General features: G+C 35.2%; 1 protein-coding gene across 1 annotated transcript; it reads left to right on the top strand.

The window, feature by feature from the left end:
• The first annotated feature begins 9,937 nt into the window (after window positions 1-9,937).
• On the top strand, window positions 9,938-17,949 carry lft1 (lefty1). Its single transcript, XM_061986692.2, has 4 exons — window positions 9,938-10,211; window positions 12,873-13,119; window positions 14,700-14,939; window positions 17,413-17,949. The coding sequence occupies exons 1-4, from the start codon at window positions 9,938-9,940 to the stop codon at window positions 17,735-17,737; spliced, it is 1,086 nt and encodes a 361-aa protein (XP_061842676.2). The 3' UTR covers window positions 17,738-17,949.
• The last annotated feature ends 2,449 nt before the right edge of the window (window positions 17,950-20,398 follow it).

Here is a 20,398-nt window from a genome sequence, read left to right as displayed (position 1 = left end):
GTGATACAGTCAAACAGTATGATACAGTAGGATGTAGTGATACAGCATGATATCGTGATACAGTCAAACAGTACGATATAGCGATACAGCATGATATCGTGATACAGTCAAACAGTACGATATAGCGATACAGCATGATATCGTGATACAGTCAAACAGTACGATGCAGTTGGATGTAGTGATACAGTATGATATTGTGATACAGTCAAACAGTACGATGCAGTTGGATGTAGTGATACAGCATGATATCGTGATACAGTCAAACAATATGATACAGTAGGATAAAGTCACACAGTATGGTATAGTGATACAGTGTGATAGAGTGACACAGTCAAACAATATGATACAGTAGGATGTAGTCACAGTATGATATAGTAATACAGCATGATTTTGTGATACAGTATGATATCGTAATACAGTCAAACAATATGATACAATATGATATGGTAATACAGCATGATATTGTGACACAGTCAAGACAATATGATACAGTAGGATGTAGTGATACAGCATGATATGTGATACAGACTAACAATATGATACAGTAGGATGTAGTAAAACATTATATCGTGATACAGTCAAACAATACGCCACAGGATGAAATAGTGATACAGCATGATATCGTGATACAGTCAAACAATATGATTCAGTATGATATAGTGATACAGCATGATATCGTGATACAGTCAAACATGATACAGTATGATATTGTGATACAGTCAAAGAGTATGATGCAGTAGGATGCAGTGATACAGCATGATATCGTGATACAGTCAAACAGTATGATGCAGTAGGATGTAGTGATACAGCATTATATCACGATACAGTCAAACAGTACAATATAGCGATACAGCATGATATCGTGATACAGTCAAACAGTATGATGCAGTAGGATGTAGTAGTACAGCATTATATCACGATACAGTCAAACAGTACAATATAGCGATACAGCATGATATCGTGATACAGTCAAACAGTATGATGCAGTAGGATGTAGTAGTACAGCATTATATCATGATACAGTCAAACAGTACGATATAGCGATACAGCATGACATCGTGATACAGTCAAACAGTATGATATAGTGATACAGCATGATATCGTGATACAGTCAAACAGTACGAGGCAGTAGGATGTAGTGATACAGCATGATATCGTGACACAGTCAAACAGTATGATATCGTGATACAGTCAAACAGTATGATGCAGTAGGATATAGTGATACAGCATGATATCGTGATACAGTCAAACAGTACGAGGCAGTAGGATGTAGTGATACAGCATTATATCATGATACAGTCAAACAGTATGATATAACGATACAGCATGATATTGTGATACAGTCAAACAGTATGATGCAGTAGGATGTAGTGATACAACATTATATCATGATACAGTCAAACAGTACGATATAGTGATACAGCATGATATCATGATACAGTCAAACAGTACGATGTAGTGATACAGCATTATATCATGATACAGTCAAACAGTACGATACAGCGATACAGCATGATATTGTGATACAGTCAACCAGTACGATGCAGTAGGATATAGTGATACAGCATGATATCGTGATACAGTCAAACAGTACGATGCAGTAGGATGTAGTGATACAGCATGATATCGTGATACAGTCAAACAGTAGGATGCGGTCACACAGTATGATTAATGGTGTGATTAATCTGCGTGTGTGCATGATTAATGCGATTATGTCGTGTGATTAGTGGCGTGAGCGGGAAGAGGGTCCGCCAGTCGGTCTGGCACTTGGCGCCTCCGACAGACGCGTGGATGATGATTGTCGGATGCTGCACGTCTGCGGGCGCAGTGGGCGGCCATTAAGGTGCAAACTAGCGGCGGCCCTCAAATATTTGAGCTGGAGATCTGGGAAGGACAATAACGAGGAATTGGACCAGCAACACAAGTTCAATATTGACTCTGTGGGCAAGCTCCGCCCTCTATTGCTCCACGCTGTAAATGTATGTAAAAAAAAGTGTGTGTGTGTGTGTGTGCACAAATGGAAGGGAAGGGTCCGTAAATTGGACGTCTTTTGAATGCAAATGTGGATGTTAATTAACACGTGGGTTGTTGATTGCGGGAGCTCGCCGGCCTTTGATTGAGGAGAAACGTCACCTCCCGCATCATCGGCAGGCTTTGAAGTGGGCAGCGTGTCTCTGATCGCCATGGGAAGGAAGCAAGACTGACAAATGTCACACAAACACGCGTCTTCATTTGGCCAATTAGGGCTAACGTCATCCCGAGGGAGGATGAGCGCTAACGTACTTTAGCTGCTGGCAGTCAGACTCGCTGATTGAGCACTTTACGGCAGTCACGGCCCACTTTTTCCTTTTTTCCAGCAAATAAAAACATGACGTCCACTATATTGCCAAAAGTATTTGGCCACCCATTCAAATGATGAGAATCAGGCGTCCTAATCACTTGGCCCGGCCACAGGTGTATAAAATCAAGCACGTAGGCATAGGGATGATGTTCGAAACCGGTTCTCCCGGTTGTTTGATAAGAAAAGAACCGATTCCATGGACTCGAATCCCTTTTTGAGAACCGGTTCCCGTTATCGAGGCCACTATAGTAAAGAAAAAAAGTTGGTTCTTTATTCGAATCCCTGGGAACGAATCCCGTCCCACAAGAAATGCCCTGTGGGACATCACAGGAAATGACGTAGCTCAGTCATTAGACTGAGCAGGAAATGATGTAGCTCAGTCATTAGACTGAGCTACGTCATTTCCTGTGATGTCACACAAGCAGCAAAAATAATGGACCGGAAAAAACGCCTCAAGGCATGGCTATTCACCTATAGCAGGGGTCGGCAACCCGCGGCTCTAGAGCCGCATGCGGCTCTTTAGCGCCGCCCTGGTGGCTCTGTGGAGCTTTTTCAAAAATGTATGAAAAATGGAAAAAGATGAGGGGAAAAAATATATTTTTTGTTTTAATATGGTTTCTGTAGGAGGACAAACATGACACAAACCTCCCTAATTGTTATAAAGCACACTGTTTATATTAAACATGCTTCACTGATTCGAGTATTTGGCGAGCGCCGTTTTGTCCTACTAATTTTGGCGGTCCTTGAACTCACCGTAGTTTGTTTACATGTACTTTCTCAGACTATCGGGGATGTGTTTTTTGCCACTTCTTTTTCTGTCTCATTTTGTCCACCAAACTTTTAACGTTGTGCATGAATGCACAAAGGTGAGTTTCGTTGATGTTATTGACTTGTGTGGAGTGCTAATCAGACATATTTGGTCACTGCATGACTGCAACTAATCGATGCTAACATGCTATTTAGGCTAGCTATATGTACATATTGCATCATTATGCCTCATTTGTAGCTATATTTGAGGTCATTTAGTTTCCTTTAAGTCCTCTTAATTCAATTTATATCTCATGACACACTATCTGTATGTAATATGGCTTTTAATTGTTTGCGGCTCCAGACAGATTTGTTTTTGTATTTTTGGTCCAATATGGCTCTTTCAACATTTTGGGTTGCCGACCCCTGACCTATAGTGATTACAGAGACAGGTTGTTTTTGTGTTACTGTATATATTTGTTTTTCTGAAAAATCCCACTTAATATACTTTGGAAAACAACAGTCAATATATTTTTTTTATTTTTTATTTTTTAGGGGAGTAACAGTCAATATTTATTTAATTTTATTTTTTTCTTATAAAATAAAAGTGAGCTTTTGTTAAACAAAATATTGTGTTTTTTTCCATATACAACAACCTATCTGGATTCGATAAGGAATCGGTTCGATAAGAGGATTCGATAATGGGCTCGAACTCGATATTTTCTTATCAAACATCATCCCAACTTAGGCATGGAGACTGTTTCTACAAACATTTGTGAAAGAATGGGCCGCTTTCAGTGATTTCCAGCGTGGAGCTGTCATAGGATGCCACCTGTGCAACAAATCCAGTCGTGAAAATTTCCTCGCTCCTAAATATTCCAAAGTCAACTGTCGGCTTTATTATAAGAAAACGGAAGATTTGGGGAACAACAGCAACTCAGCCAAGAAGTGGTAGGCCACGTAAACTGACAGAGAGGGGTCGGCGGATGCTGAAGCGCATAGTGCAAAGACTTCCTGCACAGTCAGTTGCTACAGAGCTCCAAACTTCATGTGACCGTCCAATTAGCCCACGTACAGTACGCAGAGAGCTTCACGGAATGGGTTTCCATGGCCGAGCAGCTGCATCTAAGCCATACATCACCAAGTCCAATGCAAAGCGTGGGATGCAGTGGTGTAAAGCACGTCGCCACTGGACTCTAGAGCAGTGGAGACGCCTTCTCTGGAGTGATGTATCACCCTTTTCCATCTGGCAATCTGATGGACCAGTCTGGGTTTGGAAGTTGCCAGGAGAACGCTACATTTCGGACTGCATTGTGCCGAGTGTGAAATTTGGTGGAGGAGGATTTATGGTGTGGGGTTGTTTTTCAGGAGTTGGGCTTGGACCCTTAGTTCCAGTGAAAGGAACTTTGAATGCTCCAGGATACCAAAACATTTTGGACAATTCCATGCTCCCAACCTTGTGGGAACAGTTTGGAGCGGGCCCCTTCCTCTTCCAACATGACTGTGCACAAGTTCACAAAGTAAGGTCCCTAATGACAAAGTCTGGTGTGGATGAACTTGACTGGCCTGCACAGAGTCCTGACCTGGACCCAATAGAACACCTTTGGGATGATTGAGAGCCAGGCCTCCTCGACCAACATCAGTGTGTGACCTCACCAATGCGCTTTTGGAATAATGGTGGAAAATTCCTATAAACCCACTCCGCAACCTTGTGGACAGCCTTCCCAGAAGAGTTGAAGCTGTAATATCCGCAAAAGGTGGATCCACATCATATTGAACCCTATGGGTTAGGAATGGGATGGCACTTCAAGTTCATATGTGAGTCAAGGCAGGTGGCCAAATACTTTTGGCAATATAGTGGATGTATATAATTTTGATAGTCAATAGGTCAACGATTATTCTAACGATTAATCGACTAATGGGATAATAAAGCTCACACATATTTAATGGCTCTCATTTTTCCATCGACTTCTAAACGCAGCTTAAGTTATTTTAGGCATTTGCTTACTAATAACAACAATGACTCATTCATTCATAAATATGTATTTACACTGTAACTGTTACAAAAATTAACTTGACTTTAATAAAATGTTGACGCTGCTTTAAAAAGTACTTGAATCGATGTAAACAAAGTTTAGCTGGCTGACTTTGGCTAAAATGATAGTGAAAGTTATTTTTCACACAACTTCGTCCAAGTCTTGTTAGCCAGCTAGCAAGGCACAAGACATGTTTACATTTGACCCACTTCCGCCCGGAACAACACGAGCGATGACATCACCACTTGTCGACAAATACAAATGTTATTGTCCACATATATATATTTATAAGACGTCTTTAGGTCATCTGCATGCAACTATAAGGAGCTGTTCTGGCCTGGAACCTGTTTTGAAAAAGTTTCATAATATATCATTATTATACCAAATAACACATTGCGACAATTGGTTTGAATCGGGAATCGACTCTGAATCGAATCGTCACCCATGGAATCTGAATCGGATCAAATTGTTTGGTGCCCAAAGATTCACACCCCTATAGTATTTACATGCATACACACAAACAAACGTGTATATGCATATATAAATACATATACACACAAACATATATATATATATATATATATATATATATATATATATATATATATATATATATATACACACACAAACATATATATATATATATACACACAAACATATATATATATATATATATATCAAACATATATATATATATATATATATATATCAAACATATATATATATATATATATACATATATATATGTTTGTGTGTGTATGTATGTATATATATAGATGTATATGTTTGTGTGTGTATGTATTTATATATGTGCGTGTATATATATATATATATATATATATATATATATATATATATATATATATGTTTGTGTGTATATGTATTTATATATGGGTGTGTGTATATATATATATATATATATATATATATATATATGTGTGTGTGTATATATATATATAAATACATATACACGCACAAACATATACATCTATATATAAATACATACACACACAAATATATATACATATATAAATACACACACACCCAAACATATATATACATATATAAATACATACACACAAACATATATATATATACATATATAAATACATATACACACAAACATATATATATATATATATATATCTATATACACATACACGCGCACAAACATATACATCTATATAAAAATACACATACACACAAACATATGTATATATACACACATGTATAAATACACACACACACACAAATATATAAGTACATATACACACAAACATATATATACAGTACACATATAAATACATACAAACGCACAAACATATAAATACATACACCACACAAACATATATATATATATATATATATATATATATATACACACACACACACACACACACAAATACATACATAGAAACATATATACATATATAAATACATACACAGACAAACAAACATATATATATATATATATATATATATATACAAATACATACACACATAAACATATATATATATATATATATATATACATATACAAATACATACACACATAAACATATATACATATATAAATACATACACACACAAACTTATATATATATATATATATATATATATATATATATACACACACACACATATACAAATACATACACACAGAAACATATATACACATATATAAATACATACACACACAAACATATATTTATATATATATATAAATACACACACACATATATATATATATATATATATATATATATACATATACATAGTATTAGATATAGTACATGTATGTGTATATGTGTGTCTATGTATTTATATGTATACATGTATATATATATATGTGTGTGTGTATGTATTTATACATGTTCTTGCAGTGAGTTCCTCCAGTCTGTCTGACATGTTGAAGCAAAGGATACACACAATACTACTAGTAGTAGTAGTAGATATAGTACATGTATGTGTATATGTATGTTATTAGGATTTGTTGCAGTGAGTTCCTCCAGTCTGTCTGACATGTTGAAGCAAAGGAAGCCAATACACAAAAGTGGAGTGAGGTTTGTGTGTGCAGCCACTGAGAGCTCTTCTAATGTTTGTGTGACAAAAAAGGCAAATCCTTGCAATGGAATCAGATAATCACCAACTTGTGAAGAGTCGAAGCCAATACACATCCGTGGCCCCGCCCCCTGACCCGCCCCCCACTAGCCTCGGATTAACTGTCTGTTTGCTCCATAATTTTAATCTGCAGGACACGAGACAAGAATGGCCGCCGCCGCCGGGACCCGGAATAAACATCGAGTCCTCCGTCTTTGTTTTCAATCTGCGGCGCTTCTTTTTCTGTTGGCACACACATGAAAGCAACGTGTGACCGACCGACGTCTTCTGCTGGAATGTACACCACACTCTGTGTGTGCATGTGTGTGTGTGTGTGTGTGTGTGTGACGGGGTCGAGACGTGCTCTGTCTGGGACACTACTACTGTGTACTGTGTACTACTGGACACAAATACTACACATTCACATCAACAACTACCATCAATTCATATGAACAAGTAGAACCACTTTTCATCAACTACTACACATTCATAACAACTACTACATCAACTACTATATACAATTGTTTTTATGTACAACAACTACACATTCATAACAACAACTACTACTACTACATCAACTACTATATACAATTGTTTTTATGTACAACTACTACACATTCACAACTACTACATCCATATATATGTATCACTACATATATCCATCCATTTTCTACCGCTTATTCCCTTAGGGGTCGTGGGGGTCGCTGGAGCCTATACATATGAGTCGCCGCCTCATATGTATATATATATATATATATATATATATATATATATATATATATATATATATATATATATATATATATATATATATATATATATATATATTAGGGCTGCAACAACCATCGGTAGTTGGCGATTAATTTAGTCATTGATTCGTTGGATCTATGCTGCACATGTGCAGAGGCATTTTTTAAATTTTTTTATAAACCTTTATTTATAAACTGCAACAAGTACAAACAGCTGAGAAACAATAATCAAAATAAGTATGGTGCCAGTATGCTGTTTTCCATCCATCCATTTTCTACCGCTTATTCCCTTCGGGGTCGCGGGGGGCGCTAGAGCAACTAAAAAATAAAAAATAAAAAATAAATAACAAAAAACAAACAAACAAAAAAAACAGTATGCTGTTTTTTTCCAATAAAATACTGGAAAGGATAGACATGTAGTTTGTCTCTTTTATCCGATTATTAATCGATTAATCAAAGTAATAATCGACAGATTAATTGATTATCAAATTAATCGTTCGTTGCAGCCCTAATATATATATATATATACACATCCACACATACATATATATATGAATATAAAAATATGTACAACTACTATAAATTAACACAAACAACTACTACACATTTACATCAACAACTACTATATATGACATTTTTTTATGTACTACTACTATAAATTAACACGAACAACTACTGCACATTTACATCAACAACTACTACCTCAACTACTATATATGACATTTTTTATGTACAACTACTATAAATTCACATAAACAACTACTACCTCAACCACTATATAATTTTTTTTATGTACAACTACTAAAAATTAACACAAACAACTACTACACTTTTACATCAACAACTATATATGACATGTTTTATGAACAACTACTACACATTTACATCAACAACTACTATATATGAAATTTTTTTTATGTACAACTACTATAAATTAACACGAACAACTACTACACATTTACATCAACAACTACTACCTCAACTACTATATATGACATTTTTCATGTACAACTACTATAAATTAACACAAACAACTACTACACATTTACATCAACAACTACTATATATGACATTTTTTTATATACAACTACTATAAATTAACACGAACAACAACTACACATTTACATCAACTACTACCTCAACTACTATATATTACATTTTTTATGTACAACTACTATAAATTCACATCAACAACTACTACATCAACCCCTATATAATTTTTTTTAATGTACAACTACTATAAATTAACACGAACAACTACTACACATTTACATCAACAACTACTACCTCAACTACTATATATTACATTTTTTATGTACAACTACTATAAATTCACATCAACAACTACTACATCAACCCCTATATAATTTTTTTTAATGTACAACTACTATAAATTAACACGAACAACTACTACACATTTACATCAACAACTACTACCTCAACTACTATATATTACATTTTTTATGTACAACTACTATAAATTCACATCAACAACTACTACATCAACCCCTATATAATTTTTTTTTATGTACAACTACTATAAATTAACACGAACAACTACTACACATTTACATCAACAACTACTACATCAACCACTATATAAGACATTTGAAAGTACAACTACTATGAATGAAGAAGAGCAAGTAAAAGAAGTCTACATGATTACAACTCCATGACTGCATATTGACGTATATTCCAATATATTCCAATAAGTATGAATAAGAATATTTGTGTGTATTTTACCTGCAGACGTGCATCATTAGGCAGACAAATGACAGGCATGACACGTTGTTGCTGTTTGAAGATCTCCTGCATGCTCGCACCTTTCCTCTGATAAAACACCCCGCCCCCTCCCCCCCGGGAGGGCCCCTGCAGATATAAAAGGGGCCCCAGCGAGGTGCCGGGGGACCCCACTTCCTCACTCCATGCCGACCGCGCTCGCGTGCACATCCTCATCTACACTCATGGATTTCCCGCGCGCCGCCACTGCTTGCTGCGTCTTCTTCGTCCTCCTGGGCGCCGGCGCAGCCTTCACGCAGCAGGACTTGAAGGAGGCGCTGCTGCGCGAACTGGGCCTGGACGAGGTGCCCGTGGTCCACAGGCGCGACCTGGACAACGCGGTGGTTCCGGCCCACGTCCGCAACAAGTACCTGTCCATGCTGAAGGCGCACCACAGCAGGAGGCGCCGCGCCCTGCCCAGCCTGGCGGGGATTCTCAGAGGGATTCCCGGCAACGCCGGTAAGAATTTGGACTCCAATCCCGTCCTGTGCGTAATGTGCGTGTAATTGTGCGTACATTACGCAGCGACTTTAATGCATGTGCGTAATTATCTTCCAATTACGCACATACTTCAATCATGCCTTAGGTGTAATTATGCGTAAATTACGCACCGATTCAACTCATGCATTACGCGTAATTGTGTTTAAATTAGGGTTGTCCCGATACTTTTTTAAATAAAGGGTTTTATTTTAACAAAAAAAAAAAATTACGGTACATTAAACATGTTTCTTATTGCAAGTTTGTCCTTAAATAAAATAGTGACCATACAAAACAACTTGTCTTTTAGTAGTAAGTAAGCAAACAAAGGCTCCTAATTTAGTCTGCTGACAGATGCAGTAACATATTGTGTCATTTATATACCTATTATTTTGTCAAAATATAATATATAAACATTATTAATCCACTTGTTCATTTACTGTTAATATTCCGTTTTAACATCTACACTTCTGTTCAAATTTAATAATCACTTATTCTTCTGCTGTTTGGATACTTTACATTAATTTTGGATGATACCACAAATTTAGGTATCGATCCGATACCAAGTAGTTACAGGATCATACATTGGCCATATTCAAAGTCCTCATGTGTCCAGGGACGTATTTCCTGCGTTTATAAACATAACATAAACATTTTTTTTGTAAGATTATGTGATGATAAAAAATATCTAGTATCGACTAGATACGCCATTGTATCATTACAGTGGATGTCAGGTGTAGAGCCACCCATGGCATTTGTTTAAAAAAGTTAAAGTCAAAGTACCAATGATTGTCACACACACACTAGGTGTGGCGAAAATATTCTCTGCATTTGACCCATCACCCTTGATCACCCTCTGGGAGGCGAGGGGAGCAGTGAGCAGCAGCGGTGACCACGCCCGGGAATAATTTTTGGTGATTTAACCCCCAATTCCGACACTTGATGCTGAGTGCCAAGCAGGGAGGTAATGGCTCCCATTTTTATAGTCTTTGGTATGACTCGGCCCGGGGTTTGAACTCGCAACCTACCGATCTCAGGGCGGACACTCTAACCACTAGTCCACTGAGTAGGGGATTTATAAATTTAGGTATCGATCCGATACCAAGTCGTTACAGGATCATACATTGGTCATATTCAAAGTCCTCATGTGTCCAGGGACATATTTCCTGAGTTTATAAACATCTTATAATTTTTTTATTTTTTTTTTAAAGATTTTGTGATGATAAAAAATATCGATGTAATCATAGTAGTATCGACTAGATACGCTATTTAACTTGGTATCATTACAGTGGATGTCATGTGTAGATCCACCCATGGCATTTGTTTACATTGAAGAGCGCTGGCTTTTGATAGAGGTGACGATGGTTAGCTATCGTATCCTTCTACGGTGTGTAGCGAAGCATGTTTAGCTTTTCCTCGTCCTCCGGTGATAATGCTACATGTAAGAAACTTTTACTTTATTTGAGGATTAGTGATTTAGAAGTAGCTAAAACACTGGCGACTAGCCATGTCTTAAAGCACCTCTTCCTGAGGGCGTTTCAGTGTTATGACTTCACCTTTATCGTTAGTTTTTAAGCCAAAATGCGTCCGTTCTCCCTTTTCTGTCTACACGCCGTGTCTGCTTGTAAGTACTCTGTGTGCGTGCGCTGCCGAACATGCTCGTAAAACCAGCAAAGTCATGACGTGATGACGCTCTGTCATGCCCGTTTAAAAAAAAAAAAAAAAAAAAAAAGGGTAACCGGTAGGGATGTCCCATAATGGCTTTTTGCCGATATCCGATATTCCGATATTGTCCAACTCTTAATTACCGATACCGATATCAACCGATACCGATATATACAGTCGTGGAATTTAACACATTATTATGCCTAATTTGGACAACCAGGTATGGTGAAGATAAGGTCCTTTTTAAAAAACGTAATAAAATAAAATAAGATAAATAAATTAAAAACATTTTCTTGAATAAAAAAGACAGTAAAACAATATAAAAACAGTTACATAGAAACTAGTAATTAATGAAAATGAGTAAAATTAAGTGTTAAAGGTTAGTACTATTAGTGGACCAGCAGCACGCACAATCATGTGTGCTTACGGACTGTATCCCTTGCAGACTGTATTGATATATATTGATATATAATGTAGGAACCAGAATATTAATAACAGAAAGAAACAACCCTTTTGTGTGAATGAGTGTAAATGGGGGAGGGAGGTTTTTTGGGTTGGTGCACTAATTGTAAGTGTATCTTGTGTTTTTTTATGTGGATTTAATTAAAAAACAAACAAAAAAACCCGATACCGATAAAAAAAAACCCGATACCGATAATTTCCGATATTACATTTTAAAGCATTTATCGGCCGATAGACATCTCTAGTAACCGGTACTTTTCAAACAGACTCTAGTACCGTTTTTGATTCATTAGAACCGGAGATACTATACTAGAACTGGTATACAACCCTAGTTTAAATTTCCACTGACTTTTGTGTAATTGTGCGTAAATTAGGCACCCACTTAACCCCTGCAGTATGCAAAATTGTGTTTAAAAATGAAGCACCGACTTCAATCATGCATTACGCGCAATCGTGTTGCCTTTGGTCTTATGTCGTGCATAAAAAATGTGAACTAAAGAGGTGCTCCTTTCGTAGACATTTCCGGCGAGTACGTGTACTCCGACACCACCCGGAATCGGATGGTGTTCGACATGGAGTCGAGGATCCCCGACAACAGCGAGGTGACCATGGCCGAGCTCAAGCTCTACCAGCGGGCGTCGCACCACAAGCGCCTCGCCGTGGACAAGAGGAGCCACCGGCCGGCGAGCAACGCCCGCGTCAGCGTCTACTGGGTCCAGGAGCTGCCCGACGGCTCCAACCGGACCTCGCTGGTGGACTCCAGGTGAGTCACCTGCCAGCGACACTAGGGCTGTGCATCTTTGGGTGTCCCACGATTCGATTCAATATCAATTCTTGGGGTCACGATTCGATTCAAAATCGATTTTTTTTCCCGATTCAACACGATTCTCGATTCCAAAACGATATTTTTCCGATTCAAAAGGATTCTCTATTCATTCAATACACAGGATTTCAGCAGGATCTACCCCAGTCTGCTGACATGCAAGCAGAGTAGTAGATTTTTGTAAAAAGCTTTTATAATTGTAAAGGACAATGTTTTATCAACTGATTGCAATAATGTCAATTTGTTTTAACTATTAAATGAACCAAAAATATGACTTATTTTATCTTTGTGAAAATATTGGACACAGTGTGTTGTCAAGCTTATGAGATGCCATGCAAGTGTAAGCCACTGTGACGCTATTGTTCTTTTTTTTTTTTTTTTTTATAAATGTCTAATGATAATGTCAATGAGGGATTTTTAATCACTGCTATGTTGAAATTGTAACTAATATTGATACTAGAGATAAATGCGTTAAAATGTAATATTGGAAATTATCGGTATCGTTTTTTTATTATCGGTATCGTTTTTTTTGTTTGTTTGTTTTTTTATTAAATCAACATAAAAACACAAGATACACTTACAATTAGTGCACCAACCCAAAAAGCATCCTGGGCTTGTTTCTTTCTGTTATTAATATTCTGGTTCCTACATTATATATCAATATATATCAATACAGTCTGCAAGGGATACAGTCCGTAAGCACACATGATTGTGCGTGCTGCTGGTCCACTAATAGTACTAACCTTTAGCAGTTAATTTTACTCATTTTCATTAATTACTAGTTTCTATGTACCGAATTTTTCGGAGTATAAGTCGCACCTGCCGAAAATGCATAATAAAGAAGGAAAAAAACATATATAAGTCGCACTGGAGCCCGGCCAAACTATGAAAAAAACTGCGACTTATAGTCCGAAAAATACAGTAACTGTTTTTATATTGTTTTACTTTCTTTTTCATTCAAGAAAATGTTTTTCATTTATTTATCTTATTAATTAAAAAAAAAAAGTACCTTATGTTCACCATACCTGGTTGTCCAAATTAGGCATAATAATGTGTTAATTCCACGACTGCATATATCGGTTGATATCGGTATCGGTAATTAAAGAGTTGGACAATATCGGAATATCGGATATCGGCAAAAAGCCATTATCGGACATCCCTAATTGATACTGTTGTTGATAATATTCATTTTTGTTTCACTACCTTTGGTTTGTTCTGTGTCGTGTTTGTGTCTCCTCTCAATTGCTCTGTTTATTGCAGTTCTGAGTGTTGCTGGGTCGGGTTTGGTTTTTATAATCGGATTGCATTGTTATGGTATTGCTGTGCATTGTTTTGTTGGATTGATTAATTAAAAAAAAAAATTAAAAAAATAAAAATAAAAATAAAAAATCGATTTTTAAAAATGAGAATCGATTCTGAATCGCGATTGGAATTCGAATCGATTTTTTCCCCCACACCCCTAAGCGACAGCGTCCGTCGATTGGATTCACGTGTGACGTCTGGCGGTTTTTGCTCGGCAGGTTGGTTCCCATTCACGAAACGGGCTGGAAGAGCTTCGACGTGACCCAGGCCGTCCACTACTGGTCCAAAGGCCTGCAGAAGACGCCCATGCACTTGGAGGTGTGGATCGAGGGCGAGAGACCCGGCAGCTACGCGGCGGAAGCGGCCAAGAGTGTCCGCTTTACCACCCAGGAGCAGACGGACAACACCCTGGGGAAGCCAGAACTCCTCCTTTACACTCTCAGCCTGGAAGACTACGGGTAAGAAGCTTTTGATGGACCGGAAGCAAACCACCTTTTTAAAACGCAGACATCCCGCCAATCCACAGCGACACTTCGCCACACCCGTCGACTCTTTTGCTCGTTTTTCAGGGTAAAAACAATATGATAACGACCGTGGAAACAGAATTAGGAGTAAAATAGGAACCCTGGAACCAAACAAGGTGTCACAAAAGTCACCTTTTTGCAAATTGGGAGAAGACGAAGCGGCATAAACACGGGACATAAAAGCCGACCAATCGACTTTTATGTCGATTGGTCGACATAAAAGTATATAGGAAGGGAGGCCGATACTTAAGTCGACACAGGTCGATGTCGATACTTCTTTTAAATTGATGTTTCCCTTTGATATGGTGATCAATATTGGTGTGACTGCTCCAAAGCATAGGACAAAAAACTAAGTTGTTTTTTGAACTGGAAAAATTCCTGTTTTTTCCGAAATTCCAGGAATTTCAACATTTCAACGCCAACCATTCAGGTTTTTTTTTTTTACCATTTTCCAAAAAATTCCCGCTTTTCCCGAAATTCCCATTTTTCTCTGAAATTCCCATTGAAGTCAATAGGACATTCTTCAAAGTTCCACAACTTCCACACTTTTCTTCTGATTCAAACCGTTCCAACTTCAAAATATTCAGCCTGTTTGGGAATTGTGTGCGCTACTGCAACAATTCTAAAAAAAATTCCCGGATTTCCCATAATTCCTTTTTTTTGTTGCATTTTCACCATTTAAAATGAATTGGCCATTTTTCAAACTTCCACAATTTCCCCATTCAAACTAGAGATGTCCAATAATATCGGCCTGCCGATATTATCGGCCGATAAATGCTTTAAAATGTAATATCGGAAATTATTGGTATCGTTTTTTTAAATTATCGGTATCGTTTTTATTTTATTTTTTAATTTTTTAATTAAATCAACATAAATAGACCTGAAGTTGATCTAGAGATTTAAGTGTTAAAATAAATAATACATTATTTATTTTTACGACCTAAAGGTAAAAAAAAAAATGCATTGATTTTGAAGAATAAAAAAATATATATAAATAATAATAATAATAATAATAATAATAATAATAATAATAATAATAATGAAACAATTATAATATATGACTTATTTCAAACATTTGTATGACCGAGACCGTTCCGGGTCCCCGGGACCAAACTTGAGGGGAGCCCTAAAGGTAAAAAAAATAAATAAAAAAAAGGTATATATTGTATTGATTTAGAAAAAAAAAGAAAAAAAAAGAATAATAATAATAATAATAATAAAAAAAATAAAAAATAAAAAAAAATAAAAAAATATATATATATATATATCTGACTTAATTTTAACATTTTAATGACGGAGACCCTTCTGGGTCCCCGGGACCAAACTTGAGGAGAGCCCTAAAGGTTTAAAATATTGTATTGATTTTGAAAATAATAAAATTATATAAGTAATGATAATAGTAATAAAAATAATATATTTTTTAACATTTTTATGACAGAGACCCTAGCGGGTCACTAGGACCAAACTTGAGGGGAGCCCTAAAGGCAAAAAAAAGGTATATATTGTATTGATTTGGAAAAAGAAAACATAATATGAATAATAACAATAATTTAAAAATAATAATATCTGACTTAATTTTAACATTTTAATGACTGAGACCCTTCTGGGTCCGCGGGACCAAACTTGAGGGGAGCCCTAAAGGTTTAAAATGTTGTATTGATTTTGAAAACGAAAAGATTATATAAATGATAATAGTAAAAAAAAAGTAAAATATATGACTTATTTTTAACATTTTTATGACTGAGACCCTTTCGGGTCCCCGGGACCAAACTTGAAGGGAGCCCTAAAGGTTTAAAATATTATATATATTTTGAAAACGAAAAAAGTATATAAATTATAATAGTAAAAAAATTAAAATATATGACTTATTTAAAAAAAAAATTATGACCCGGGACCAAACTTGAAGGGAGTACTAAAGGTTTAAAATATTGTATTCATTTTGAAAACAAAAAATATATACAAATAAAAATAAATGAATATAATATGACTTATTTAAAAACATTTTTATCACAGACACCCTTGAGGGTGCCCGGGACCAAACTTAAGGGGAGCCCTAAAGTTTAAAAAAGTATATACATTGCATTGATTTTGAAAAAGAAAAAGATCCACATGTTTTTCAGATTTTTTCCATGTTTGGCCCTCATTGGAAAAAGTTTGGACACCCCTGTTCTATTGTGTCCATTAACTTTTTTTAAACAGCTTAACCATTTAAAAGCACAACAACACATACTAGTATCAATCTGATACTAGAATTGATATTTGTATGTATCTGTCCAAGCCTATTAATACGATATTATATGCAGGAGTGTCCATAATAAGGCAAAAAAAACCATGTCAAAACTAGCCACGAAATAAGGTGAATCAAAAATAGTAACAATGCGTGCCTTCTTCCTTCCACGCACGGCAGCTCCCAAGGCGACTGCGACGTGCGCCAGACCAAAGACACGTGCTGCAGGGAGCAGCACTTCATCGACTTCCGCGCCCTCACCTGGACGCAGTACTGGATCATCGAGCCGGCGGGCTACCAGGCCTTCAGGTGCGTCGGAGGCTGCCGGCAGCCCAAGCGCAACTACGGTTACGGCGAGAGGCGGTGCACGGTGTCCGAGAGCGCCCCGCTGCCCATCATGTACCTGGTGAAGAAGGGCGACTACACGGAGATCGAGGTCGCCGAGTTCCCCAACATGATCACCGAACGCTGCGCCTGCACCATGGACAACGTTTCTATCGTGTGACGTCACACACCAACACATCGCTCGTATTCTTCGTAAAGACACACTGGACATGCGCAAGTGTAGGGACAGGTGATTGACTTTTGAGACAGCGCCCTCTGCTGGATTTAAAGCTGGAGCACTCTTTTTTTTTTTTTTTTTTTAAACGCCATCAACATGGTTACATTTCATGGCGTATAAACAAGTACTTCTTATTTAAACACACAACATCTCATTTCACAGCACTTTTTTTTTTTTTTTTTTAAATCTATTTTGTACATTTTGATATATTTTTTTTGTTTTAAATTCAAATTTGCATGAGTGGAAATTCCGTCCGCCATCTTGTACATAATATGAGCCAATTTATGTTTGCAAAAAATAAACTATTTTCTTTCACTGAAAAGTCTCTTTAGACCAGGGGTGTCCAAAGGGCGGCACATTTTAAAAATATCATCATAAAAAAATAGTAGTAATATTAAAAAAGTGGAATAAAAGAGCAAACAGGTGAAATGTTACAAGATAAAGTTGCAATGTTGACTCTAATAACACAAGCAGGCTGGGTTTTTTTCTTTAAAAATGTCCTTGCTCAAAATATAATAATGAATCAATGTTATGAATTATTGATTTATTCAAGGCTTTAATTACTTCACATCTAATATTCCACTTTGAAATATATAAATAAATAAATGTCGCATATTTGTATTTGCCATAAAAAAAACTACGTTTTTCACAACAAAAAAGGCTTAAATTTTTTTAAAATTTTTTTTAAAATCATAAAACGTACAAATAAAAAAACACGATCTAGAAAACCGGAGGAAAGTAAAAAAAAATAAATATATATTTTATCTTTTTTTTCTTTTATATAATTTTTATGACACTACTCTTTTGGATTTCCAATAATTTTAATGGAATTATAAAAAAACTGTCGTTGCTCTAAAATTATGAATTATTGAATTATTCAAGGCTTTAATTACTTCACATCAAATATTCCACTTTGAAATATATAAATGAATAAATGTCGCATATTTTGTATTTGCCATAAAAAAACAACTATGTTTTTCATAACAAAAAAGGCTTAAAAAAATACAAAAATCATAAAACGTACAAATTAAAAAATATGATCTAGAAAACCGGAGGAAAGTAAAAAATAAATAAATAATATTATATCTTTTTTTTTTTTTTTTTTTACAAATCATTTTTATGACACTACTTTTTTGGATCCCCAATAATTTTAATGGAATTATAAAAAACCTGTCATTGCTTTAAAATGATGAATTATTGAATTATTCAAGGCTTTAATTACTTCACATCAAATATTCCACTTTGAAATATATAAATTAATAAAAGGCGCATATTTTGTATTTGCCATAAAAAAAACTTTGTTTTTCAAAACAAAAAAGGCTTCTTTTTTTTTTTTTTTTAATCTTAAAACGTACAAATTAAAAAACATGATCTAGAAAACAGGAGGAAAGTAAAAAATAAATAAATAATATTATATCTTTTTTTTTTTTTTTTTTGGATCCCAATCATTTTAATGGAATTATAAAAAAAACCTGTCATTGCTCTAAAATTATGAATTATTAAATTATTCAAGGCTTTAATTACTTCACATCAAATATTCCACTTTGAAATATATAAATGAATAAATATTGCATATTTTGTATTTGCCATAAAAAAATCTGTTTTTCATAACAAAAAAGGCTTAAAAAAATAATCATAAAACGTACAAATCAAAGCATGGATATGCAACTGATCTAGAAAGCAGGTGGAAAGTAAAAAATAAATAAATAATAATATATCATGTTTTTTTTTTTTTTAATAATTTTTATGACATGACCCTTTTGTATCCCCAATCATTTTAATGGAATTATTCAAAAAAAACTATCATTGCTCTAAAAACAATAATGTATCAAAATAAATGTTATGAAATATTGACCGATTTAAGGCTCCAATTACTTCACATCAAATATTCCACTTAGATATTGTATCACTATTACTAATATCATCAATATGCATCTGATACTGTATCAATATTACTAATAAGAGGATCAACATGCATCTGATACTGTATCAATATTACTAATAAGAGGATCAATATGCATCTGATACTGTATCAATATTACTATCATCATCAATATCCATCTGATACTGTATCAATATTACTATCATCATCAATATCCATCTGATACTTTATCAATATTACTAATAAGAGGATCAATATGCATCTTATACTGTATCAATACGACTAATAAGAGGATCAATATGCATCTGATACTGTATCAATATTACTATCATCATCAATATCCATCTGATACTGTATCAATATTACTATAATCATCAATATCCATCTGATACTGTATCAATATTACTAATAAGAGGATCAATATCCATCTAATATTATCTATTACTGTATGGCAAAGTGATTATACAGCTGGATGGAGTTCTTGATATATATCCAATCCAATTCAATCCACTTGATTTATATAGCACATTTAAACAACAAAAATGTTTCCAAAGTGCTGCACAACAATATTAAAAACAATATTCAAATATTATCCTTAGCTCCACCAATGACTGAATAAAAACAATAAATAAATACATATAAAACCAATATAAAAACCAATATAAAAATAAATATGATTAAAAACCCTATATGAAATATATGTCATTACAATATTTAATTAA

Source organism: Nerophis lumbriciformis, linkage group LG26, assembly GCF_033978685.3.
Source record: "Nerophis lumbriciformis linkage group LG26, RoL_Nlum_v2.1, whole genome shotgun sequence".
In the NCBI taxonomy this organism is placed as follows: domain Eukaryota; kingdom Metazoa; phylum Chordata; class Actinopteri; order Syngnathiformes; family Syngnathidae; genus Nerophis; species Nerophis lumbriciformis.
Note: the sequence above shows the minus strand (reverse complement) of the source record. Positions and strands in the feature narration are given on the sequence as shown.

Excerpts from the sequence above, each read along its gene's own strand:
- lft1 (XM_061986692.2), top strand. The coding sequence starts at position 9,938 with ATGGATTTCCCGCGCGCCGCCACTGCTTGCTGCGTCTTCTTCGTCCTC. Across the intron at positions 13,120-14,699 it reads ACCTCGCTGGTGGACTCCAG|GTTGGTTCCCATTCACGAAA; the intron begins GTGAGTCACCTG and ends TTTGCTCGGCAG. Across the intron at positions 14,940-17,412 it reads CTCAGCCTGGAAGACTACGG|CTCCCAAGGCGACTGCGACG; the intron begins GTAAGAAGCTTT and ends CACGCACGGCAG.